We start from the raw sequence: 27,301 nt of genomic DNA, 5'->3' as shown, positions 1-27,301 counted from the left end.
TGGGTTTATTTCTGGGGTCTCAATTCTGTTCCATTTGTTTGTCTGTTTTTATGCCAGTACCGTACTGTTTCAATTATTATAGCTTTGTAATATAGTTTGAAATCAGGACGTGTGACACCTTCGTCTTTGTTCTTTCTCAGGATTACTTCGGCTATTCTGGGTCTTTTGTGGTTCCATACAAATTTTAGGATTTTTTTTTTCTGTTTCTGTGAAAAACACTGGAATTTTGATAGGGATTGCATTGAATCTGAGGATTGGTCTGGGTAGTATAGACATTTTAACAACATTAATTCTTCCAATCCATGAACACAGGATGTCTTTTCATTTATTTGTATCTTCTTCAATTTCTTTCATCAATGTGTTGTAGTTTTCGTTGTAGAGATTTTTCATTCCCTTGGTTAAATTTATTCCTACGTACTTTACTGTTTTTGATGCAATTGTAAATGGGATTATTTTATCTCTTTTTCAGATAGTTCATTGTTAGTGTATAAAAAACACAACTCATATTTGTATGTTGACTTTGTATGCTACAACTTTACTGAACTTATTGATTAGTTCTAACTAATTATATACCACCATTACAATATTAGAGAATCTGATTTTGATGATATATTTACTATTACCAGTGATTTTTACACATTCATACATTTTTACAATGTTAATTGGCATTCTTTTATTTTAGCTGGAAGAATGTCCTTTAGCATATCTTGTAAGGCAGGTCTATTGGTGATGAATTCCCTCAGCTTTTGTTTGCTTGGGAAAGTCTTTGTCTCTCCATACGTGAAGGACAGCTTTGCCAGTATAGTATTCTTTTTTTTTTTTTTTTTTTGGCTGTGTTGGGTCTTTGTTTCTGTGCGAGGGCTTTCTCTAGTTGTGGCAAGCGGGGGCCACTCTTCATCGTGGTGTGCGGGCCTCTTACTATCACGGCCTCTCCTGTTGCGGAGCACAGGCTCCAGACGCACAGGCTCAGTAGTTGTGGCTCACAGGCCTAGTTGCTTCGCAGCATGTGGGATCTTCCCAGACCAGGGCTCGAACCCGTGTCCCCTGCATTAGCAGGCAGATTCTCAACCACTGCGCCACCGGGGAAGCCCCAGTATAGTATTCTTGGTTAACAGTTTTTTCTTTCAATATTTTGGATGTGTCATCCCACTCTCTCCTGGCCTGCAAAGTTTCTGTTGAGAAACCCACTGATTGTCTTATGGGGGTTCCCTTGTATGTAACTTGTTTCTTCTCTCTCGCTGCTTTCAAAATTCTTTTGTCTTTAACTTTTGGCAATTTAATTATAATGTGTTTTAGTGTAGCCCTTTTCATGTTCAACCTATTTGGGGTCATTGGGCCCTCATGAATCTGGATGCCCATTTATTTATGTTTCCAAGTTTGGGAAGTTTTCAGCCAATATTGTTTTAAATAGACCTTCTATCCCTTTCTCTTTCTCTTCTCCTCCTGGGATTCCCATAATGTATATATTGTTTCTTTTGATGGATGTCCCCAGCTCCCATAGGCTTTCTTCACTCTTTTGTTCTTTTTGCTCCTCTGACTAGATAATTTCAAATGACTTATCTTCTAGTTCACCAATTTTTTTTCCTCTGCTTGGTAAAGTCTGCTGTTGAAGCTCTCTTAATCTTCAGTGCAGTCATTATATTCTTACGCTTTAGGATTTCTGTTTTGTTTTTTTGATGGTTTCTATTTCTTTGCTGAACTTGTTACTTATTTGTGCACTGTTTTCCTAATTTTGTTTGTCTGTGCATTCTTGTAGTTTACTGAACTTCTTTAAGAGGATTACTCAGAGTTCTTTGTTAGACAGTTAACAGATCTCCATTTTTTTAGGGTAGTTATTGGAGCTTTATTTATTTCTTTTGGTGGTTTCATGTTTTTCTGATTCTTCATGATCCTTCATTCCTTGCATTAATATCTATGTATTTAAGTAAGCAGTCTCCTCTTCCAGACTTCACAGGTTTGCTTTGGCAGGGAAAGACCTTCACCAGTCAGCTGGTAGCAGTCATGGGCAAGTAAGGCTCTCTATCAGGGTCTCTGTTTGAGCAAGGCTACTGCATATGCTCTGAGGTTGCAGGGGTTGCTGCTGGCTGGGTTACTTGGTTGGGTGGGTCTGCTGGCTGGACTGTGCGTTCAAGTGGGGCCACTGTGGGGGCTCCCTGTTCAGGTGGGGCTTCTGGCTATGTTTTATGGTTGGGTTGGGCCACTAGCTCTGTAATCACCTCTGGTTGGGTGAGGTTGCAGGCTGTGTTCCCTGGCAGGATGGTGCACTGATTGGATACCATGATTGGGCAGTTATGGGCTGGGCTCTGCAATCATTCCTGGTCAGGTGGGGTTTCAGGCTGTATTTTCCAACTGGGTGGTGCTGTTAGCTGGGCTCTGTGCCAGGTGCGGTGACAGGCCGGGATCTGGCTTGGTTGTACCATGGGTTGGGCTCCAAGGCCGTCCAGAGTCACTGATCAGGCTCCCTAGTTATATGGTGTCAGGGCCTATGCTCAACAGTTGGGCAGGCCATCTGGCTTGGCTCTTCACCCAAGCAGGGCTGTAGGATAGGCTTCCTGGCTATCTGGGTTCTCTGGCCAGGCTTCCTGGATGAGCAGGACTTGAGGCTATGCTTGGCAGTTGGGTTGGGCTGTGAATTTGTCTTCCTGCCTGGGTGGGTTGGGAGTATGGCCCTTTGACTGGAGACTCAAATCACAGAACTGTCAACTGAGCCCTCTGGCCAGATGGGGCCACTGGCTTGGCTCTGCAGATGGGCACTGCTGCTGGCTGGGGTCTTTGCTCAGGAGCCACTGCAATATGGTCTATTAAGGTTTGAGTGCCGATTGCTGTAAGCTTTGCCCCTCTTCTCCATCTCTTATCTGATTCCCTGAGATCAGAGACCTGGGAGGGCCTACCAGGATGTGTTCTGCAACATTGAATGTCTACCTTGGGCTCTCTTTTCCCACTGGAGAAACCATAGACCTAGTGCTTTGTCAGCCTGGAGGAGGGGTGATGTGGTCAGAGTGTAGCCATTCCTCTTAGCTTTCTAATGTGGTCCTTCTCAGTCTCTGTGTTTCAGAGGGGTGCTTCAGCCTCACCTCCTGGTGGGAGTATTTCCACAATGGTGACTTGTCTATGGATAGTTGCTAGTTGGTCTTCTTGAGAAAGGGACTGAAGTCGGGAATGACCTGTATTGCCATCTTGATGACCTACTGCAGCTCTGCCCAGTCATCTGGTATGGCATAAGTTAACTTCAGTACACAACCAAACAACTGTGGGTGGTTTCCTCATTCACATCATAGTAACAGGGAACTTGAACTTCTTCATGAGCAGAGATTGAAAACTATTCACTTATAAAAGTCAAGAATAAGACAGTTTCTTCAAAGTTTCAAGTTGGTGCACAAGGAGTATTTCTTGGATTAGGAAGCATGGGTTGGTATCAAAGCCTGCTCATCCTATAGGAAGTGGGATTGCTCAAAAAGGGTATCTCTAGCTGATGTCTTTAGTGTAAGTGAAACTGGAATTATTCTTAAAAGCTTCATAACATGTAGTGTCAAGGTTGTCTGGGAGGAAAATTATACCCTGGTCTCAGTTGGGCCTTGAAATGATATCAAGCAAGTTCTTCATGCAGCCAAAAAAGGATCTGATGCCATGAAAGGAGAGATGAGTGACTTTTAAATGGAGAAGGGGAACTTGAGTAAAATGATTCTGGGCTTTGGAATCAAATGGAAAGAAAAAGCCAAATGTTCCCTGTGGTTGTTTAGTTTCCATCAATAGCACAAAACTGTTTGCAACCCTTTGTTAATTGTAAGATGGGAGGCCGGCATTTTCTGATCATTTACTCTCTGACGAGCTCTCTGCTGATGCTTTGCTATATGATAAAGAATTTCATTTCCGCAAGTTAAGATGTGAGGTGCGTGGTGGATACCCCATTCAGGCATGATACGATGATTTGTTAGAGAGATTCAGTGGCCATGTCTCCAGAATTAAGTCAACAGCTTACTCGGGCACAGAAGTGACTCATCTTTTGATTATGTTTAAAGAACAGCATTGGAAAGCAATATTTTAGTTGGCAAGCTCTATCTGTAAAAGGCCAGATATTAAATATTTTAGCCATTGCAGACCATGTGGCGTCTGTTGCAACATCTCAATTCTGCCATTATAGCAGGAAAGCAACCACGGATGATTTGTAAATGAATGGGAGTGGCTGCGTTTCAATAAAACTTTATTTATAAAAAGAGGTGGTGGGCCACCATATGGTGACCCCTGCATTAGAGGAACAAAACTTTATGGGAGAAGATTGTAAGGTAGAGGTGTTTTATCTGTAGGAAACATGCATGCAAGCTTCCCACTTGGCGCATGGTAACTGCTTGATAATTATTTAACAAGCCAGATCCATGAGCCTATATTTCTGCTGATTGGAGCAAATATAAGTAGGCTTTAATTGCATTATAAAACAAGAGGTTGGGTATTTTAAAAGGTTCTTTTTAAAGCTAAGCTGCTTGTTAGATCTTATCAAAGGAGCTATGGGCCTCAGAAGTCTTTACCAATAGGGGAGCTGCACGATGTGGGTTGAGCTCAGTCCTGTTTGAGGACACAGAACTGACTGCATTTTAGGATGCACTTCTAAGACATAAAGGCAGAGAGGTTTGAGAACCAGGAAGGAGCAGTGAGTCACAGTGATTACTTGAATGTAGTGGTGTGGAAGAAAAGGTCGGAATGGCCCCAAAGTTTTGAACTAGGATGATCAAAACAGGAATGCCATAGCTGAGCTCCAGAGCCACAAAAAGATACTGTGATTGGATTCTGCAGGTTATTAAAGACAGAGTGCACTCAAGTTCTTCATCCCTTGCTCTTTCCTTGCTTCTCATCCTTTTGCTCTAATCTTCTTCTTTTCCTGGCAGTGCTAGATTATGTCTGTGTCACCAGGCAAAATTTCTGGTAGAGTCATTCAACGAAGTCAACAGTATTTACTGGATATCCACTGTGTGCCAAGCATTGTTGGGGCACTGTACCCAAACTGGACTATCACTTTGCTTATCTCTTTGCTTGTTTCGGCAATGAGTTCAGAGCTGGTGGATTATAAACAGTCTAGAATAGATCCTTCCTCCTGTGTTTTATTTGATGGGCCATCTAACTGGTCACATCTAATGCCCAAGCTGAGACTTCTCTTGTGGACCAAACTCCCATGTTCTTCTGTGATTGCTTAAAGAAATCTGAGCAAGCCTTTAGAAAACTTATCTGTGCTGTGAGGTTCTAGCATTCAAAACAGAGATTTCACAAGCTCATCAGGCAAGGAAAACATCAAGGCCAATGGCTATGCCTGCTCCAGTGTCATCTTCGTATAGATAATTTACCATCCAGAGCAGAAATGAACCTGAGCCTTTGGAGTTGGCAATAGTTTAGCCAGTGGTCTCCTGAGAGGATTCTGGAAGATAAGGTTCTGACATTCCACTCTCTTGTAACATTAGATGTAAGTCTGTCAGACCATACGTGAATACAGATCCTATTGATTAGGAGTAGCTTGTCTACTGCAAGCCAAGAAATTGAATATAGACTCTGGGAGGGAGGACATTTTAAGGCAAGATTGTAGATGGATGAGTAATTTGAAGAAAGGAAGTTGGATGGATGAGGGTAAGTTCTGAGGTTAGCTCATTAGAAGAGGACAGAGAGGTACAGGAAGGGTGGGAGGGGAGGTAGAAACAGAGTGACCGTGAGGCCAGCAGGACAGCAGGAGGTCAGAATGAAGGGCTCTGTTGCACCAATGTCTCTGGCATCTCCTAGTCATGCCGGGCAGAGGAGGGGAGTTGTATTGTGTCCTGTGGTCACTGACTTTACTCTGAAGGTGGCATCCGAAAACGGTGCTTAGAGGTGGTCTCAAGAAACACCCCCTCCTCAACAAAGTCCAACCCAAATCTGTTATCTGAAGCAACAAATTCTTATATAAAGCAAAGCACTTTTTAAATTCTTTTAAACGATGTTAACTCTGGCTGTTTACCTCTGAAGGCTCTGTAGATGAGAATCCCTTAATCAGTGCATGATTACTGATTAAAAACTGCCCCAAACACAATGCTAATAAGCTTGGAAGAAGAACTGGTGTTACCTGAAATTCCTTTCAAGTTAGCTTTGAGTGGGTCGAAGAGATCGGTAACTCCCCAGGAATATAAAATGTTTTTCAAGTTGAAATGATTTTGGATCCTAAACCTAAAAAACAAAAACAAACCATCAACTTTCACCTAAAATTCTCACTCAGTGGACTTTCATACACATCACATGACAACCAAACCCCCTCACTTGAAAGTCAGGGATCTCCAGGCTCATTTCCAGCTTCATCTGTCATTGCTCCTTCCCAGACCCCCGACCCCCTGACTAATCTGACCACACAGCACTCTCTCCCAGCTCTGGACCTTTGCTTCTGCTGTTTTTTTCCAGGTCTCCCTTGAGACCTTTCCTCTAAGCTCAGTTCAATTGTTACCCCTCCTCTTCCCCAGCTGTTTTGTAAGGGTCAGTTCTTAAGGCCCCTTTAAACACTTTGTTTGTTCTACTCCTCTGATGTATAGAACATTCTGCTTCCTGTTACTGTTATTTATGATACTGTAAACTATTTGAGAAGAGAGGCTGGTCAATTTTTAGTTCCTCATAATAACTAATATTTAATGAGTGCTTACCATGTGCTAGGCACTACAACAAGTACTTTATGTGTATTCTCTCATTTCATCTTCACGTAACTATGTTATTATTATCCTCATTTTACAGATGAGAAAACTGAGGCTTAAAGAGTTTAAGAAGCCGGCCCAAGAGGACGTCCTGAGTACGCGGTGGAGCTCAACTCAGATGAGGCTGAGCACAGAGCCTGTGCTCTTGGCGTCTACACTTCACTACCTCGCATCCCGGGTGGCTTCTCACACAGTAGGTGCAGAAAAGAAGTTGTTGACTAACTGCCAATTGATAGAGTGTCTCATTTAATGTGTTCATCTTTGATACAACATATTTTCATGTTTGCTGTGTGCAACGTGGGTCTTTGGTTTTCCTAGCAAGTCCCGAGAGCGGGAAGAATCAGCATGCCAACTTCCTCATGTTTCTTCAAGGGCAAGGCATTTAAAACTTTAACGTTGAAGGAGCCTTTAAACCTACGGCTGACATTATTTTTCTTTGAGAATAAAAAAGTTCAAAATGGAATTTAGATGGTCATTTCCGTAAACCATGTGGAACTTGCAGGAGATTAAAAATACTGCACAATATCAAAGTTCTTCACTGCCATACAAGACAATGTAACCAATATTTTAAACAAAGGAATCAGATTTTCTCATATATGTGTGTTTTGAATCTGTTCAATAGTTTCAGAAAAAGGCACAAGCTTTCTCTAAGTATGCTGATAGTTCTCAAAAAATTTTTGGATCACCTTTTCTGAAATTTTCTTCCTTAAACTGCATTCTTTTGAGAACTCTTAATGCTGAAACACAGTGGTTAAGGACATGAACTTGGGAATCCAGTGCCGGGGTCTGAGAGCTGGCTCAGCCTCTTACTACCTGAGGGACCCAGGGCAAGTTACTTTGCCTCTCTTTGCCTCAGTTTCCTTGCTTGTGAAATGAGCCTAATACTAGTGCTTAGTTCTTAGCTTTGTGAAGATTAAATGAAACAGTCCTTGTTAAGTCCTCAGAACAACGCCCAGTGAAGCTCATGCACTTTATTGTTACCACTGTGGTTTTATTGTTTTGCAGTGATATTGAGAAAGAGCCAAGGCACATTTGAAGCCAAGTATGGAGGTTATGGTAGGTGATAAAATTGGGTAATATCATTTTTAGTACCTAAAGACAATAGTAAAAGCGAGGTGTGACTATGAAAGACGACAGTGATTTGTTTTTTGCATGGCTACAAAGGCCAGTCCAGAAGAAATGCTACAAAAATATCTTGAGTTTAAAAAAAATACCCTTTACCAAAACCAGACAAGGATATCACAAGAAAACGACAGACCAGTGTCCTTTATGAATATAGACGTAAAAATCCTCAACAAAATACTAGCAAATTGAATCCAGCAACATAGAAATCCCCCACGAGCAAGTGGGATTTATCCCAGAAATGCAAGGTGGGTTCAACATATGAAAATCAATCCAGGTAAAACACCATATTAATGAAATAATGGACAAGGGCCACGTGATCATTTCAAGAGATGCAGAAAAAGCATTTGACAAAATCTAGAATTCTTTCATAAAATCAAAAACCACTCAACAAACTTGGGATAGAAGGGAACTTCTTCAACCTCAAAATGGGCATTTATAAAACTCCCACAGCTAGCATCATCCTTAACGGTGAAAGACTGAATGCTTTCCCCCTAGATCAGGAACAAGATAAGGATGTTCACCACTTCTATTTAACACTGTACTGAAGGGTGTGCAGGGCGATTATGCAACAAAAAGAAAGCAAATGCATCCAGAATCAGAAGAAAGAAGTAAACGTATATCTGTTCACAGATGACTTGGTCTTGTATATAGAAAATCCTAAGGAATACACACACACACACACAGAAAAAACTATTAGAACTAATATGTGAGTTCATCAAAGTGGCAGGTTATAAGATCAAGATACAAAAATCAACTGTGTTTCTTTATACTAGCAAAGAACAATCTGAAAATGAAATCCCATTTACAATAGCATCAAAAAGGAATAAAATACTTAGAAATAAATTTAATGAAAGAAGTGCAAGACTTGTACATGGAAAACTACAAAACATTGTTGGAAAAAACTAAAGAAAATCTAAATAAAATGAAACACATCTTGTGTTCATGGGTTGAAACTCCTAATGTTGTTATAAAGCAATTATTCCCCAAATTAATCTATAGATTCAACAAAATCCTTACCAAATTCTAGCTGTTTATTTGGCAGAAACTGATAAGCTGATCTTAAAATTCATATGGAAATGCATGGGACCCAGAATAGCCAAAACAATCTTAAAAAAGAAAAAGTTGAAGGACTCACACTTGCTGATTTCTAAACATATTAAAAAGCTATAGTAATCAGTCAAGAGTGTGTGTGGTACTGGCAAAAGTATAGATATTTGTGCCTATGGAATAAAATTGAAAGTCTAGAAATAAACCTATATACACTTATGGCCAATTGATTTTGACAAGGGCACCAAGAAAATTCAATGGGAAGAAAGAATAGGCTTTTCGATAAATGGCTCTGAAACAACTGGAGAGCCACATGCAAAGGATGATGTTGGACCTCTACTTCATCCCATACCCAAAATTAATTCAAAATGGATCAAAGACCTAAATATGAGTGAAAACTAGAAAACTCTTAGAGAAAACATAGACATAGATCTATGTGACCTAGGTTAAGCAATGGTTTCTTAGGTATGACACCAAAAAAAACCACAAGAAACAACAACAAAAATAGATTAAACTTCATCAAAATAAAAACATTTGTGCTTCAAAGGATACCATTATGAAAGTGAAAAGACAACAACCCACAAAATGGGAGAAAATATTTACAAATCATGTATCCGATAAGGAGCTTGTATCTAGAATATAGAAAGAACTATTGTAATTCAACAATAAAAAGACACATAACCAATTTAAAAATGAACAAAGAATTCAAATAGATATTTCTCCAAAAAAGATATATAAATGGCCAACAAGCACATGAAAAGATTGTTGACATTAGTAGTCTTTAGGGAAATATAAATGAAAGTCAGACTGAGAGACCACTTCACGTGCCATAATGGCGCTAATCAAAAAGACAGGGGCTTCCCCCTACAGCTGTTGTCACACACAGTTGTGAGGTCACCCAGGCTGCAGCGACTTGCCCCCAGCCTGAGGAGGAGGCCAAAGCACAGAGGAGGGCATTGCTGAAGGGCAGAGGAGGTGAACGCATCCTGACTAATATAACTAAGAATAACGACAAGGTTCCTGAGTGCAAGCTTTATAACATCCCTACTTTTTAATCCACAATTTGGGAAGGCAGTCTTTTCCCTTTCCCTATCTCCCTTGCCTCCATAAAGAGGGGCCTTTAGAAAAATTATGGTAAAATATACATTATATAAAATTTACCCTTTTAACAATGTTAAGTGTATAATTCAGTGGTGTTAAGTACATTCACATTGTTGTCCAATCATCACCAGTATCCACTCCAGAACTTTCTCATCATCGCAAACTGAAACTCTGTACCCATTAAACATGAAGAGGGTCTTAGGGAAAAAAAGGACAATAGCAAGTGTTGACAAGAATATGGAGAAACTGGAACCCTCGTACATTGCTGGTGGGAGTGTAAAATGGTGCAGCCACTTAGAAAACTGCCTAGTAGTTCCTCAAATGTAAAGTGTAGAGTTAACATATGACCCGGTAATTCCATTCCTAGGGTATATACCCAAAATAACTGAAAATATATAGCCACAAAAATGTGCACATGAATGTTTGTAGCAGCCAAAAAACAGAAACAAGCCACAAAGTGTCTTGGCACCCAAATGTCTATACATGGATGAATGAATAAATAAAATGTAGTATATCCACACAATGAAATATTACTTGGCCATAAAATAGAATGAAGTACTGACACAGGCTACAACAAGAATGAACCTTGAAGACACATTATGCCAAGTGAAAGAAGCCAGACACAAAAGGCCATGTATTGCAAAATTTCATTTATGTGAAATGTCCAGAAAAGACAAATCCACAGAGAGAGAAAGCAGATTGCCTAGGGCTGGGGTGAGGGGGATGCGAGTGACTGCTAAAGGGTGTGGAGTCTCTTTGTGAGGTGATGACGAAGTTCTGGAATTAGATAGTGGTGATGGTTGCGCAACTTTGCAAATGTACTAAAAACCTCTGCATTGTACACTTTAATTGTAAATCCATTTAAAAGAATGGATTTTATGGTACGTGAATTATCTCTCAATTTAAAAAGAAAGCAAGAAAACACCCTCAGAAAAGCACAAACTACACATGATGACGATCAGCAGCTCCTTGAAGGAAGGGCAAACGCATCTGGGATATGTGAGATCTGGTGGGTTTAAGAAGATGCACATATCATGTCTAATATAAGAAAAAAATGCTCATTGTTTGGCTTCCCACTTGGTTGACCTAAAAACTAAGTGTTTCACTCATTAAACAAATATATATTTGACATAATTAGTCTTTCTTGTGGGTTTTCTTGATTATTCTTTTGGTCTGATAATGTTCCTAATGAAGACTGACAGTCCTTATATATTCTATTTTATTTCTTTATAAATAAAAGTTTACTTTGGAAGGTAGATATCATAATTCATCCAGAATCTACTGATGCACTGCTTGGTGACGTTTAACCAGAAGGCACACGTCATTGCCATACAATTTTTGCCTGGCTACCCACAGAGTGCCCAAGTTTTTGCTCTTACTAAGTAAAATATGCAGGCTAACTTTAGAGCAGGTCATACTAAGTGATGAATCAATGATTTGTGGAACTAGAGGAAAATTCTTGCCCAAAAGCTGACTTGTGTCTACCATGGTCCAAAGTTTTGTACCCAAATCTAGACCTAAAATAGTTTTTACTTCTTTCTTTATTCCATAAAGGGCTTAAAGCTAGTTTTTTTTAAAAACTTGGTTAGTTTTACTTGTGAAATAGCCCTAAAAGGGAAGGGGAGTTTTATTTCCCTAAAATCTCCTATCCTTCTCAGACAGCAGGCAGTCTTAGGGAGATTAATTTTTTTTTTTTTTTTTTAAATCTGGATGAGGTCAAGTGTGAAGCAATACTTGGGTTACTATGACCTCTGCCTTCCTGTCCCTTCTCTGTCCTCCAAAGTTTTTTAGGATCATTCCTCAAGGGTTTGCAAGTTCTAAAGGCAGATTCAGCACCAGTGAAGAGTTTGCAGTGGAGCTAGGCACCTCCCTGGGGCCTCTTCCTTACATCAGCTGCGCCAGGACAAGGCCAGCCATCTGCCTCATATGCTCAAAAAGACTGTAGCAAATTCCTGCACCTGCCTGCATCTTCTCTCCACTTTTAGCCTTGAATGCTCTTCTTCCTTTGCTGAGCTTCTCTCAAACGTAACAGAAAGATCAGGGCTGTTTCTGCTCCATGCCAGAGAGATCTGTTGAAATAGCCAGTCTTTGGACTTTGATTTGGGGTCTAAATATTTCGCTTGGAGAGATAGGCTTTGTCTTAGAGAGTAGTTCACCTTCTGCCCTCGCTATGCCGGATCCCACTTTAGACCTTGGCCCTTCACTCACTGGGTCTCTGTGTGTTTTTGTTCCAGTGCCTGGACTTATTTTTAACTCCTCGAGGGACCACTGCCAAGGCCTCTGGCTCAGCGCTGCTGACAGCCTGGTCAGTGGAGGAGCCCAAGGCGGCCAGTGGGAAGGCGCACGAAGAATCCACGCGCTGCAAATGAGCCCTCGGATAATTTTCTTGCTTAATGCTGGTCTACAAATTAATTATGCATTTACTCTGATTTCAAATGTACCGGAGAAGCTTATCATTTAAAGATGTTCGTTGAGAAATCCTTTGTAAAGTAATGAGGTTTGCAAATAGGCTTTGTTTTGCAGAAGCAAAATCCAGCACCATCATTTAACTTTTTGACCTATTGGGGTTTGTATTGGTACCCATTGGGTTTTCTTAAAGAAAGGCTTACCTTTATTTAGAAAGAATAAAACTTTCAGCACAAGGACTTAAAGTCTTGAATTTGTATGCTTTAATTTGCCTTCAGATCAGAATTATATCTGTATTTGCTCAACTGCGCAAGCGATCTTGCCTCTTTGGTTTTGGAAATGATGGTTGTATACTCTTAGGATGTGATAAGACTTAGGGCACATTCCCCCAAGGTAACTGTACAGACCCTCGAGTCAGGCCGCCTGGGTTCCAGGTCTGGCTGACTGGAGCAGGCTGCAGAGCCCCCCGTCAGGACAACGCAGCTGCTCACCTGGGCAGGAACACGTCCATCCTGGCTCTCTTCAGGCTGGAGGTCCAGATGTGGAGAATGCTGGCTGTGAGGTGAGGCTCAATGTGGCTCAGTGGGGTGTCTCTGTCTCTCGGCAGCACCAGGAGGAGACTGGCCGCACTTCCCAGGTACGGCAGCTCCAGCACCCCTACCTGATGGCCCGCGGGGTCCTGGAACTGGCCTGGGGATTCAGCGGATGGGGGGTTAGTTCTGTCCCAGGAGCCCAGGGAACCAAACAGTGCCAGACCCTGGGAAGGGCCAGCTCACAGAACAGCAAACAATGCATTTTATTAACAAACACGGTGTCCACCTCCCCCTCAGGGAGCAGTTTGAGGCCAAAGACTGTGGGGAGCTGTGGCCATCTTTTCTACTCCTAAGACCTAGAACATCTCTAAGATATTCTCATGGGGCTGGAGTCCCAGGGCCGGCAGCGGCTGGGCAGGGTGGGGACAATGGCACACGGGAGAGCCTGTCTTAAAGGGGCAGCCAGTCCAATCCTGGCTTGTTGTGGCCATGTCAGGACCCAGGCTCTTTGTGCCACATTTTCCTATCTTTCGACAAAAGCTCTAAACCCAGATGTCACGGGAAATGTCTCAATTTTTAAAGCACTGCACAGGCTAATGAAACAGGAGTCCGGGCTGGATTTGACCTGATGTAATTTGTACCCTGTAGGTCTCAGGATGGACAGCTGGGAGCTTGTGGGCAATGGCAATGGCTGGCTGAGGCCAAGTCCAGGCCATTGGGCAGAGCCTTGTTTCAGAAGCGTGTGATGGGACGGTGGCAGGTGGCAGCAGACCCTGATGGCCAGAGATCAGAAGACCCGGCGAGGGTTGCTGGTGAATGCAGAGGCAGTGGGCAGACTCGGTGACAGGGCAAGATGGGCAAGTAACATGCAGCATCCAGCTGGGCTGGGGAGACCTGGCGGTTTGTGGCAGCCCCGGTCTTGGGTGGAGCTCCAGGCCTGATCCCTTCCCTGGGAGGACCGGGAGGCCTGGGCCTTAGTGTCGAGGGACAGCTGAGTTGGCGGGTCACTAAGGCAAAATCTTAGAATCAGTGGGGAAAGACAGGGGCATGGTTCATACTCCTTATTGTATCTGTTCAATAAATATTTGCTCAGCCTCCATTACGTGCCAGCCACCGTGCACTGTACGCTGGGGAGGGCGAGAGCCTCTCAGAGCCTGCCTGCCAGCCAACGCCCAGCGGACAGATCAAGCAGCCTGGGTCACAGCAGCGACGGGAAAGTGTTAGGAGCAAGAACTACAATCCGCTGTAAAGGTATATTTTACTTATTCAATAGACGTTCTTTCATTCCCATCTTACTTGACCTCAATTAATAAGTATTGGTTGAATAAACTAATGAATAAATTCCCTGAGAACTCACAAGGGTCCTGTATGGAATCAAACCAGGATGATAGCAAGTTTTCTACACACCAAAGTTCCTAAAACACTGATTCAAGTCTCGCTGGCTTAATTAGTGAATAACAACATAATTAGTCCCACAAGCCGGAGGGAGCTGAGCCTGCAAACCAGGGTTTGGCGGGGTGCCGGGAGAGGAGGTGTGGAGGGGGCAGGGCAGCGGGGGATGGGCAGCGGGGTCCCTCCCCCCCCCCCCCGGCCTCGTTGGGGCCCCACCAGAGCATCCACAGCACACACCAGTCTAATGGTTTGGGGTGCAGCCTGGCGTACTTCCACCGCGAGGGGGATGAGTGACAGTGGGCAGGGTGGGCAGGCAGAGAACCCTGGTATTTCAGGCCAGTGGCACTTTCGGGTGGACATGCTCTCGAGAACCTTCTAGACTGGACTCTCAACCTTCCATCCTTTCTCAGCACCGAACGCTGAGGCCGGTGTTCATTTTACGGGAGTGCCTGCCAGGGGAAGGGATTTGCCCAAACATTCTTGGTTTCACACTAACTCCCCCCTTTACTCAGCGCAGAAGGAAAGGACAGGCATGAAATCTGGTGTCTCTTCCCCGTCTGCTCCCTCACTATCCTGAGAGTCTCCGGCTCCCTGGTCTGTCCTTCCTCCGTGGGCCCCGCACAGCCGAGGCTATCGCAGGGATGCTCAGCCCCATCCTTTCAGAGCGAAGCCCTGGCCTCCCCTCCTGCCCTCACGGCTCCCTCCCGGGCTCTCGCGGCTCTCGCGGCTCACCGTAGTTGACCTCAGCCGTTTGGTACATCATGGGGACCTGGAGGACGACGTCCCGCGCACAGGTGAAAGGCAGGAGCTGAGTGTCCGAGAAGGAGAATCGGTGCCGCCAGGCGCTCTGGAAGGACACGGTGCTCACCAGCACCAGCTGTGCGGAGCCCACGCCGCCGCCGCCGCCGCCTTGCTCCCACGTGGAGCCCGCGGCGCGCTCGCCTGCGAGCAGAGAGCGGAGCGCCGGCTGTGACGCCGGCGCCTGCGTGCACAGCCTCCCGGGTGCCAAGGCATCCCCGAAACTGGGTTTGTAGCTTGCTTGTTGGTACTTAGTTGTGGAACTGTAGTGTTTGCAACGAGCTGTGGTTGGAGACCATGCTTTAATTTTTTTCCGAACAGCTTGGGATGCTCTGGCTTGTACCGGCTGTGTTCCGGCTGGGACCGGTTCCCAGGAAGCGCGAGGCCTGCGCAGCTCAGACAGACCCCTGGGAGGGACTGGGCGCTGTGATGGGAGACGCTGCACGGTGTCGCCTCTACCCCCCACCCCCGTGGCCCCAAATGCTGCTGGGCCTCATGCCTGGCAGAGTCTGTGTTTACACAGCAACGTCCAGGGCACGGACTTGAAATTCCGTGCGTTACCTGAGAGAGGAGCGGGCTGGAGCCCCCGTCCCCCCACCCCGCCCCCCGTCAAGGCGCCATGTTGCTCCAGCTCGTTATTCATTTACTAAACACACACTTTGTGCTAGGCTCTGTTTTCAATGCTGTAGCAAACCCTCCCCAACTCCTCCTGCCAGTTCTATTGTTATTCCCAGTTTTAAAGATGGGGCACCACGACTCAGACAGGCTGTCCAAGGTCACATACTTGTGAGCTACAAAGTCACCATCCGCCCAGTTACCCAAGACAGAGACCTTGGGTTTGAACCCAAGCAGCCTGGCCCCGGTCTCGGGGCACCAACTACCCCTCTTTCTTGGAGGACCATCCATTCCCCGGCGCCGCTCCGACCCCTACCCGCGGGGTTGATAGCAGCAAAGCGTGGCCTTGCGTGTCCCCGCAGCACAACAGCTGCAACAGGGAGTTAAACGTTTTTAAGTAAATTGAAAGACATTGTGAAACGTTGGAGAAAACTGAAAGAGAGGAAACCTCCTCATCAATAAAGATCTTAACGTCGGCATTCTAACTCTGCACTCCTGCCGGCATCCATATTGTTCTCAATTCGTAACGTACCTCGTATTCCTTGTTCTGTCTTTTAAACACTAGGTCTTCGACGTTCTCCCTATTTCTGTGTAACCATCAAGGATGCTGGAGCCAGACTGCCTGGGTTAGAATCCTGGCTCTGCGGGTGCAGGGCAGGAGGCACAATTCTCTGTGCCTCAGTTTCTCCGTTTGTAAAATGGGGACAATAATAGCACTTATCTCTTAGGATTACTGTGAGGGGGAACTGAGCTCATAGGCACGGAGCACTTAGAAGGGTGCTGGATAAATAAACTGAGCACTCAGTAGATGTTAATGATGTTCGTCATCTCTGATGGTAATTACAGCTGCATGATATGTAGGTGCTATAATTCATTGAATCATCCCTAATTGCTGGACAGGTAGGTTATTTGTCAGTCTTCTTCTTTGATAATACTGGGCTAAACATCTTATTACACACAAGTATTTCCTTAAGCTAAATTCCCAAGATACCACTTTTGGGGCTCCTACTGCATCTTGCTATGAAGGGAGTTAGCTGTCGATGAGAACAGAGCTCAGTGGGAACACACCTGGGGGGCATTGCATGGAACAAAGCCTGCAGGGCTCGGCTGGGGGTGGGAGGCTCTGAAGAGCGCCCTTCTGGGTGTGCCGCGCGCCTGCGTTTGTGCCTGTGTCTCTGGGGGTGGGGGAGGGGCAGAATGGGACCAAAAGTGAGCCTTGCTTCACTCAAGGGTAGGGTCTTCCAACAGGACAAGCTTCTGCTGCAATTGAGGGCGGCCTGAGTACCCGTCGCCTGGCTTCTGATGAATAACAGGGGGACCTGTCTCTTTAGCCCTCCGCCATTAGCCTCATCAAGGTGGACGGTTTTCCTTTACCTGTGGTCTGCCTGGGGGCCCATCCGTTGGCCAGGATGGTGGTACCATTGGGCTCCCTGAGGTTGGCTGCCTCCAGGCTGCTGTTGGCCCACCGGGAGACCTGCTCCACGAAGCAGGGGGCGAGTGGCATCCCCGTTTGCACGTAGAGGGTGCAGGTCAGCTCCAGCTTGGAGCTGGGGCTGGCGCTGGGTAGCGCGGCATAAACAGCTCGAAGCCACTCTCTGACCCTTGGGTCTGCAAAAAAGATGTTGGGATCAATCAAAATGGTGAGTGTAAGAGAGGAGTTAGCCCCAGCTCTGTTTGCACGTTGCATGGGAATAGGACCCCAGAGGCTCCACTCTTTATTTCCCGCGGTTCATCCACCATAGACAGTCAAATTGGTAAAGTCATAGCTAAGTTGCTCAGGAATTAGCCTGGATCCACAGATTAAAAGTTGAGGGGGAAGAAACCATGCTAGATTTGAAAGAAATCAGGCTGGGATTAAGTCAAATAGGAAAACACTACCAACCTCCCAGCGACTATGCTTCCCAAACACCTTGAGTCAGAAATGTAGCCCAGTGCTACATTCCCTCATCCCCCTGAGCTCCAGCAGACAGCCCGTTATTCATGTCAGCGAGAACCTGCAAGAATGTTGAGGAAGTAATAGGCATTTGAGAGAGTCGATGGTTTCCACCTTCCTGATGGCAGCTGGACTTCTGGTTATTCACTACTTACACAGGAGATTGCTTCCTTCTCTCCATAATCAATAGTGGATTTCTTTTTCATGCTATTGTTCACAACTGCGGGTCTCTTTCCCCCAGCCCTGGGCATCTGGAGCTGGAGCTAGGCCTCTCGCCTGCTGCTGAGTCACGACACACTTGAATATCCTCCTGACACGTGCAGGCTGGGCTTTTCCAGCAGTCAGGACCCCTTCCCAGGCAGGCTGCCTCTGGAACACGGCCCTTCCCTTGTCCTCCTGGCCTCCCCTTTGTCTTAGGCATGGCCCAGTGGCTCCCACAAATCTCCCCCGTGACACCCAGGCTTTGCGCCCTATTCCTGCCCCCCCCCCCGCCCCTACTGGCTCTCCCCGGGCGCCAGGTAGAGTGACTCTCTGTCTTGGCTTGGGGGTCCATCCACACCATGTCCCATCCTTCATGTCACAGAGGCCAGGCCAAGAGGCAGCAGCAGACCCCTTACCCCTGACGTGCCGGCCAGAGTCCTTCTGGGGACACAGGCACCCAGAATACACGCCGGCCAGGGTCCCCAGCTGCCAGCCTGCAGAACGGGGTTGTGGGCAGATTCTACTCCACAGAACTTTCGCTACCAAAGCTGCTTCTTAGAATCTACAACTGTGCTGCTACTCGAGTGCTTGCTTTTTATTTTAATGAGAAAAGCCATGAATGAAAAAAAATACCCATCAGATTTTCCTTTACTGAGGAAGGTCATAAGTACTTGTGGAATCATGTCCCTGTAGAATGTAGACTGTCTGCAGGGGAGAACGGAGACATTTCTGTGGTCCTCGGTGTCACGTGGCCTTAGGGGATGGTCACAGAGCTCTCTGTCCTCTCACCCTCTCTGGCCCAGAGGACCAGCTGTCCTTCTAGCCAGGCACGTCCAATTAGCAGAGTCAAGAGGCTTGAGAAATCTTGTCTCCACCTGAGCCTGCTTTGTCCCTACCATTAGCACATTGGAAGTACTTTTCTAGATGCTGCTGGAATGAACAGACATCATCAGAATAAAAGATACTGAAGGTTGACGGTGTTCACACTCTGTTAAATGCTCTACATGCATGGTCACGGTTAACCCTTTCTACAAGCCTGTGAATTAAGTGCAATTATGATCTCGTGTATAGATGAGGGAGCCGGGGCTCAGGCAAATTAATAAACTTGCTCAGTGTTACCCGGCGTCACACCCACCACTCCCACCCTCTGGTGAAGGGCAGGTGGGCTGGGAACAGTCTGCGCCTCTGCTCGGGAGAGCCTCACGAAGCCTCCTGTTTTGCTGCGTTTCCTAGGTCTTGTCTGTAATGGGGCAAAAGGGACGGACGTGAGTGGTGACGAACGGCTCCCCTCCGCCCCAGCCCTTGAAACTGCTGCCTCAATTCCTCTCTCCTCCTCCTCCCCTCCTACAAAGCTGTCCTTCCTGCTGGAGGGGCTGGGTGGCTCTAACAGAATGGTGAGCGAGAAGGAGGGAAACCAGGGCTCTGCAGTAGATCAGGAATGTAGTGGGGGAGGTGTGGAGGGTCTGAAGGGAGGGTCCCTGGGATGGCGCAGAGTGGCAGGAAAGTGCTAGAAGAAATGGTATTTTCCTGAGTCCCGCTGCAGACCAGCCTTTTAACTCATTTGAGAGACCAGCTTGGAAAGAGCCTTCCTTCTCAATACATTAGCTGAACTGAAGTCTTGAATGTGACGCTGAATCCGGGGGTGGGGGGAGGGGTTCTGGATTGTAAGATTAATGTATATAAAATTCTCAGTTGGCAATTTGTGATGCTGATTAAGGAGGGTTAAGTCTTGGGTGATGTGCAAAGGGTTTGGTTGAGCTGAGAGAGTGATGAGGATGAGTCTGGTGAAAAATCAAGAAGGTAAGTTGCTTAGATACGTTTCTGCAACTGCTCAGTGGTTGACAGTGGGGCTAAAGCATTGAGGAAAGAACATAGGACTGGAGTCAGAAAATCTGGAACTGGAATCCACTTGCCTGTTGGGTGAGCTGAGTCTTACCAAATCATTAACCTCTTGTCTCATTTGTAAAATGGGGACTTTAGGAGGCCTAGCGATTGCATATGGTTTCTATAAGGACCAAATGACATAATGACTGTAAAAGTGAGTCCATATGCGTCATCAAACAAGATTCTTTCCCAGGGGCCAGGCTACCTCCCTCTCTGAGGCTGCTGTTCCCAGCATCATTCTTGTGATGAATATTATGAGAAAGCTGTAAAGCGTTCTTTATTAATTTACCTGGAAAAGCAATGGAAATTCCTCGAACTTGGACCATTGGGAAATCGTGTGTTTCATGCGGCGAAAACAAAGGTATTTTGGGGGGATATCACTGGTGCCTTTTCTGAAACTCATGCTGTGCTTTAGCACCAGCAGGTGGGGGTCCTGGCAGAGCTGCTGGTGGTCACCTATAGGCTGGATGTCAGTGAGAGGACAGGGCCCATGGGTCCCACTGTGAACTTGGCTGGATCTCTGTTGATCAGACGGGAACAATGCCCCAAGCCCCTGGACCGTGGGTTCATGTTCCTGGTCTGCACCCACTTGTAAAAGAAAGGCTGGGCCAGGGCAGGGGTGGTGGGCAGTAGCAGGTTGTTTTTCAATCAGCACGCACGTGATTCTCTGAGCAATTTTGTGGCAAACAAAAATCCAGGGGTATTCTATAAACTAGAACTCTGTAAGCAGCACATTCCTGTTTGTAATGATTAACCATGGCTCCATAAGATAATGAAGCCATTTATGAGTAAGAAAAAAAAAGGTGGGATTATGTTCCACAGAGTCTGACCATTAAGCAATTCTGGAAGTTTGGTAATTCTTGAATGGGCTCTATGGAAACCCTGTTAATCATCATATTTGGTTAACCAGGTACCATGATTGTCCCTGTAAACAAAGAATTGACTGTCATCAGTTCTCTTTCTCTGCAGGGTAACTGCGCTCGCATTTCTCACTTTCCCCCTAACCCTGACTTCTGTGAGAATCTGTTTCAAGGCTGAAATGCCTGCCCCTCTTTCATATTCCTATTTATTCTTCATAACCTAGCTCAGGTGTCATGTTTTCTGGGGAGCCTTCCTGATCTGCCAGTGGAATACATCATTCCCTCCCCTGTACTAACTTATTTCAAATAAGTACACTCACTGCCTTGTGTTAGAATGTGTTTCTATGCGCATCGTTCCTATGAGACCGAGCTTTTGTGGTCAGCGGTTCCCATACATACCTGGCTGCTAAATTCCTGGCGTAATACCAGCCCACGCGGCAGGAGCTCAGAAGTACTTGATGGATTGCGTAGCACTGAAGCTAATGTGGCTATCCAAGAGTGACTCCATGGATACGTGCATTTCCGTGATGTACTTGCTGATATCATAAGCTTGATAACTTATGTTTGTCTTCACTTATCCCCAGAGAGAAAACACATTTGTCTGTTGGCCAGCAGGCCCACAAGAATTGTTTTGGCAAAGGACAGGGTATGGATGGAGGGGGACAGGACCCACAGCTGGTGCCCTGTGGCCCGATGTTTGGCGCGCTCACCTTTACTTGCCAACTCAAGACTCCAACTCAAAGGAAGCTCTCGCCATGACTGTCTTGGTATTAGTTCCTGCGCTTTCTAAAAAGTATTAATTTATACAATTGTAGCTCCCATCCTTTTTTTACTGGCATCTTATTCTAAGAGAAGAAAAAGCTGTGTGCACGAGTGTCTGTGTTTGTATGGAGTTGGGAGGTTGGGACCAAGGCCAGGCTTTGCCAGGCCCTGAGTGTGGGCTGGGCGTGGCTGACCTGGCATTCATGAGACTCTTGCCGCCACTGTTACTTCAGCCGTTCTGAAGCCCATAATCATAGAATTATGTTGGTAGGTATGGCCCTGCCTTGAAGTCACAGATTTATGAAAGCAGGTTGGTCAAGAGCACGAGCTCTGGAGCCAGACAGCCTGGGCTTGAGTCCCAACTCTGCTGCTTCCTAGCTGTGTGACCTTGGGCAAGTTGCTTGTACTCTCTGTGCCTAACTAGGCTCATCTCTAAAATAGGTTTGACGAGATAATTACCTACCTCAATAGGGTTGTTGGGACAATGAATTAAATTATATTTGTAAAGTGCTTCAAGCACATCCTGACACCTAGTAAGCACTATGAAAGGGCTTGTGAAATGCAACTGAGAAATTGCCACCAAACCTAGGGTAGAGGGAACCTTAAAAATCATCTGGAGTAACGATGCAGAGTTTGAATGCCTTCTGCTATGCACTTGCCCCCCCGGGGGGCAGCCTGAGCGGGAGGAGGGTGTGTGTGAGCAGGGCAGTGGGCGTGAACAGCAGAGTAGGGGGAACAGCGGCCCGCTTACCGTGGACGGTGTACCCCAGGGCCTGGACCAGCTGCCTCCGGGTGTTCCCCTGGGCTCCGAACTGCAGGAGCTCCAGAGGGATGAACGCGCCGGCGGGGGAGAGGACCAGGTTGGTTCGGTTGCCGTCCGTGGCCACGATCCGGTAGAGGCGAAGCGCGAGCTCCGTCCTCAGCAACGTCAGGTCCTCAGGGAGGTCGCTGGCTCCGCCAGGGGGGCCGGCATGAAGGAGGAAGAGAGCGAGCAGGAGAGACCTCATGGTTCCTGCCGTGGAGGGAAGAGGTGCCAGTGAGGCAGGAGCCGGTCCATCCTGCAGAGAAGCAGGCATCGGGCGCGGGGACAGGCTGAGGGTGACGGTCACTTAGCTGGCTTGTTACCCGCCCCTGGCCACCCGCACCGGATGCTGCACTGTATCCTGTTGTGTCTGCATTAGAAATACTGAGAAACCAAACTGTGCGTTGGAAGGCCTGGATTTTAGGCCTGCTCTGTCACTTACTACATGTGTGACCTTGGGGAAAGCTCTGGTCAGACCAGAAGCAAAACATTATGTTGGAAAATAAATGTAAGAAGTACATCCTACTCATTTTTCTTGGTACTTAGCTAGCTTATAGCCGGGCCGTGTCTATCATTAATAATAATAGTAACAACAAAGAATATACTATGTTAAAAAGGACTTTATATTTTCTCAGTTAATCATTACAACAATCTTACAAGGTAGCTGTTATTATATTGTAAATATAGAGATAATGAGGTTTAGAGAGCTCAGTGGCTCATTTCAGAAAACATGAGGCTAGAAAGAGGCCCGTGACTCCAGTCCTGGTCTCCTGTGGGTGGTACATGAAATATTGGGAATATAAATGCACATTAAAATATCGAGCCATGAGCTAATTGTACCTAGGATATCAGAATTCTTGTGATGTGAATTATTCTCATAAAAAAGAACACTTTCACAGAGAGTAGAATGATACAAATATAACTCCTACTATAGAAATGTACCCCTTCGAGGAAGAGAGTGCATTAGTTGGAAATTAATGCAAAGAAAAGAAGGTAAAGCAAAAAGTGTTTTCAGTGACTATGCTACACAGACAGCCTGCAGCAATTTCTGCTACGTTGTCTGACTCTGGCGTCAGACAGGACTGGTGTGAGAGAGGCCCAGTCCAAAGTCATGTGAGGATGAGAAGTTTGCATGTAAAGCCACTGGACTCAAAGGTGTTTATTTCAGATAAAGGCCCCACATGGAAGAGCATCCTCTCTTTCTCAACTCTTCCATCCTGTAGCCAAGCACAAAGGCAGCACCTGGATGACTTGGCATCTCAGGGGGAGGTATGTGCGTGGACGTGGGGGTCTTTCTGTGCGTGTGTTTGGAGGTGGAGGGTCCCAGCCCAGGGTCATTGTGAAATGACCAGTTCCCCGTGCTCTTGAAGCTCCTATCACCTCCTGCAGGGACAGAGCAACCAGACCTTCATGCCCCTGGGCTCCCCGTGACCGCATCCCAGCCGTGGTTCACCGCAGATGAGCTGTTTACTCACGGACTCTTGTATGGGACTCTCAGAGTTTCCTTGCTTGTTTCTGTTCTTGTGGGTCTCCAGCGCTAACGTGCTCCCCTTTTAAAAAAGTGGAGCAGAATCTGCTTTGAATCACAAGACAGCATAGGGAGGAAGCTGGCAATTGCCGTCTCTGTCGGCGATGTCTCTACCACTCGGTCCAAATTCCTGGAGCCTGAGGTCCCGCAGAGAGCCAGGGGAAGGAGCACAGCCCGGCCAGCCAAGCCCAGATCGGAAACAGAGCGGGCCCCGGGGAGGGAGCGAGCCATACCCGGCAAGCCTTCTTAGGCTTGTGACCTGGTTGTACCAGCAAGGGACCCCTCATCTAGCCCTTTGTCACTTTGAGGAATTTCACTGATAACTCTGCCACTGGGGCTTTTGCTGGGTACCAGGTACCTAATGCTTCTCCCCTCCTCCTGTGAAGAAAACAATAAATCAGTCATTGGGCATGACTTGAAACGTTTAGCAAATGGCATTCTGCAAAAAAGAAAAAAAAAAACAAACCAATGCAAGATATAGCACAATCAGTTTGGAACAGGGTGACTTGCCTTATTTATTATTAATAAAAGTGAATGCACTTATTTATATGTAATATAATAAATATTATAAGTACTATTAACAATCTTGTTCTTCTCAGATACAACAGTTAATAAATCTGATGACTCAGTTTGAGAAAGAGACCATGTTGTCAATAAGCGAATGCACATTTTGGGAAAGAATAAGCAGATTCTGTCCAAAGTCTGTCCTTGTGACCGATTCAGAATTGCATACATTTCAGTTAAGGTCTTAGGCATTGTATTAAGTACAAAATACATGGTAGGTTATATGTTGTTAATGATTAAAGAAAAGAAGAAGATTTGGAAGATTTAGTAATTTTCTCTCAGGCACCTGTTAGAGTTAATATTTGAAAAAGAATGAGGCTGTTTTTCATCTGACGACTACTCACACCCTTGTAATCAGTGGTTAATTCACTTTAAAGTAAATTGTTGACACTCAAGCCCGGAATAGTTTATATGTCTTAGGATAGTTACAGCTCTAGAACTGTTTCACATGAAATTTCCCCAAATCTTTAATGTAGATATAGTGCATTTTTACATGCTTTGAGCTCTAAGTTGTAGTATTATGGGGGAATAAATATGTATAACTTATTCTACAGCATCCAGAGCTGGCATCCCATCCATCCATCCACCCATCCATCCATCCATCCATCCCATAGCTCTTACTTGCCTGCTAGGTTCCAAGGCACTGTGCCAGGCCTGGTGGATGTGGCAGTGAACCAGCAACCTGGGCTCAGCTCTCAGGGGACCTACAGTCTTGTTCCCTGAGTGCAGACTTTTGATGTTGATACTGACGGTTTTAAGAAAAAGAACCAACCATGAGGAGGACCATGGTAACTTGCAAGGGCTGTCTTCCAATGCTGTGAGTTCCCCGTGGTTGCAATTATCTGAGCAGAAGCTGATTCACTCTTTGCCAGTGGTGGAGTTGGGGAGATGCTTATGAAAAGGTTTCCCAAATTCGAAAAAGTCTAGCTGTGTGACTTCTGGGAGCATTCCTTCCTACCTGACTCTAAGAATGTATCATTCTAAATTGCTTTTACATTCTCAAGAAAAAAATACTAGGGAAATTAACATACAAAAAATATTTCCTGTGTAGGTTAAACATTTCAAAGTGTGAATGAATTGAAAGATGGGCAGCAATTTTTTGTGTGTGTGCTCAGCTGTGAACCTGGGTAAGTCTCTTTGTTCTCTGACCATTTAAGCCGAGGTTATCATGCTTGTTTCTGCCTTGCTGGGATATTGGTTACACTGCTCAGGGAGCCTCCATTCCTGAAGATATTTATCATAATTATAACAACAAAAATAGTGAACATTATTGAGCGCTTACTGTGTTCCAAGTACTCTGTTATATCCTTTCGATTCATAATTGCAATGAATCCTCACAACAGTCCTATGAGGAATGTATTATTATCGCCACTTTGGAGAGGATGAAAGAGGCTCAAAGAGCTCAAGGTACTTGCCCAAGTTCCCACAGTTAGAGGTCAAGCTGGGTTTGAACGTAGGGCCACCTTGATGCCAAGGCTCATGTTCTTTGCCACAGTCCTGGTGGTGTCTTTCAGGAGACACGGGGCTCTTAAAATCCCTCATGGCTGTGGGATTCCAAGACATTTGGTGGAGAGCCCAGACTCTCTTGGCTCATAATGTGTGTCCACTCTGTCCACATTCACCAGGGATGCTATGGTGAATCTCCCGTAGACAGGCAGCTATGAGGTGCAGCACCTTTTTAATTTTTCACAACCTGGTTTTTTATAGGCATAAACTATAAGGCAAATCACTTTCAAACCCATCTACGCTCCATCAACATCCCATATTCCTGCCAATACTTGGTACTTCCCAGCTCTCTTATTTTTCCAGTGTAGTAGGTGCAAAATTGTATCTCACTGAGTTAATTTGCATTTAGGTGATCACCAATGATTTTAAGCATGCTGTTGTATGCTTATTTTTGTGTTTCCTTTTCTGAAATTACCTGTTCATATCCTTTACCATTTTTCTATATTGTAGTTGGGTTTTTTTTCTTATGTTTGCAGTCCATATCTAGTATAAATCCCTTGTCAATTTTGGATATTACAAATATCTTCTCCTTTTCTGTCCATTATCTATTAACTATCTTCATGATGTCTTTTGTTAGAAAGAAATCCTTAATTTTGATGTATTCAAATCATCCTTTCCCATTGATTTGTAGGCCCCTTCTCTCATTTATTAAATCTCTGAGCTCTCTACTCCATTCCATTGGTCCATTTATCTCTATCAAACCGTTTTCATTACTATGGCTTTGAAATGTATCTTATTATGTAATAGGGCAAGTTCCTCTTCCTTACCATTCCTTTTCAATGTTGATTCAGCTTTCTATAGACTTTTATTACTCCAAATCAATATTAAAGTAAGTTTATTAAATACTTCAAAAAATCCAAGTAAAATTTGATTATGATGGTACTGAATCTATAGATTATTCTGGAACGAATTAATGTCTTAATAATATTAAATCATCCCATCCAAGACTATAAAATGTCTTTCCATTTATTAAAATCATCTTTTTTCCATTTAAATTAATTTTATTGTATATTGGAGTTTAGTTGATTTACAATGTTGTGTTAGTTTCAGGTGTACAGAAAAGTGAGTTAGTTATACATATACATATATCCATTCTTTTTCAGATTCTTTTCCCATATAGGTTATTAGAGAATATTGAATAGAATTCCCTGTGCTATACAGTAGGTCCTTGTTGATTATCTATTTTATATATAGTAGTGTGTATTTGTTAATCCCAGTCTCTTAATTTATCCCTTGCCCCTACTTTCCCCATCCGTAACCATAAGTTTGTTTTCTATGTCTGTGAGTCTGTTTCTGTTTTGCAAATAAGTTCATTTGTATTATTTTTTTAGATTCCACATATGTGATACTTGTCTTTCTCTGTCTGACCTATTTCACTTGGTATGATAATCTCTAGGTCCATCCATGTTGCTGCAAATGGCATTATTTCATTCTTTTTTATGGCTGAGTAGTATTCCATTGTATATATGTGACACATCTTCTTTATCCCTTCCTCTGTCGATGGACATTGAGGTTGCTTCCATGTCTTGGCTATTGTACATAGTGCTGCAAC

The 27,301-nt window shown here is 44.9% G+C and overlaps 2 protein-coding genes across 3 annotated transcripts in view; one reads left to right on the top strand and one right to left on the bottom strand.

The window, feature by feature from the left end:
- Positions 1 to 12,573, top strand: part of INTS6 (integrator complex subunit 6) — a 107,184-nt gene extending 94,611 nt beyond the window's left edge. Inside the window, exons 19-20 of the transcript XR_009005867.1 lie at positions 6,733 to 6,885; positions 12,200 to 12,573. The gene's annotated coding sequence lies outside the window, so the exon portion shown is untranslated. The remainder of the gene's footprint in view (positions 1 to 6,732; positions 6,886 to 12,199) is intronic.
- Positions 1 to 23,723, bottom strand: part of SERPINE3 (serpin family E member 3) — a 32,174-nt gene extending 8,451 nt beyond the window's left edge. For both annotated transcript variants that reach the window (XM_007193711.3, XM_007193710.3), the window contains exons 1-6: positions 23,627 to 23,723; positions 22,101 to 22,361; positions 17,084 to 17,317; positions 15,029 to 15,238; positions 12,863 to 13,061; positions 6,080 to 6,180 (exon numbers count right to left, since the gene is read on the bottom strand). In XM_007193711.3, the coding sequence (XP_007193773.2) occupies positions 6,080 to 6,180; positions 12,863 to 13,061; positions 15,029 to 15,238; positions 17,084 to 17,317; positions 22,101 to 22,356 (1,000 nt within the window). In that variant the 5' untranslated portion in view covers positions 22,357 to 22,361; positions 23,627 to 23,723. The remainder of the gene's footprint in view (positions 1 to 6,079; positions 6,181 to 12,862; positions 13,062 to 15,028; positions 15,239 to 17,083; positions 17,318 to 22,100; positions 22,362 to 23,626) is intronic.
- Between the last annotated feature and the right edge of the window lie 3,578 nt (positions 23,724 to 27,301).

This window comes from Balaenoptera acutorostrata, chromosome 18 (assembly GCF_949987535.1).
Source record: "Balaenoptera acutorostrata chromosome 18, mBalAcu1.1, whole genome shotgun sequence".
NCBI classification, from domain to species: Eukaryota; Metazoa; Chordata; class Mammalia; order Artiodactyla; family Balaenopteridae; genus Balaenoptera; species Balaenoptera acutorostrata.
Note: the sequence above shows the minus strand (reverse complement) of the source record. Positions and strands in the feature narration are given on the sequence as shown.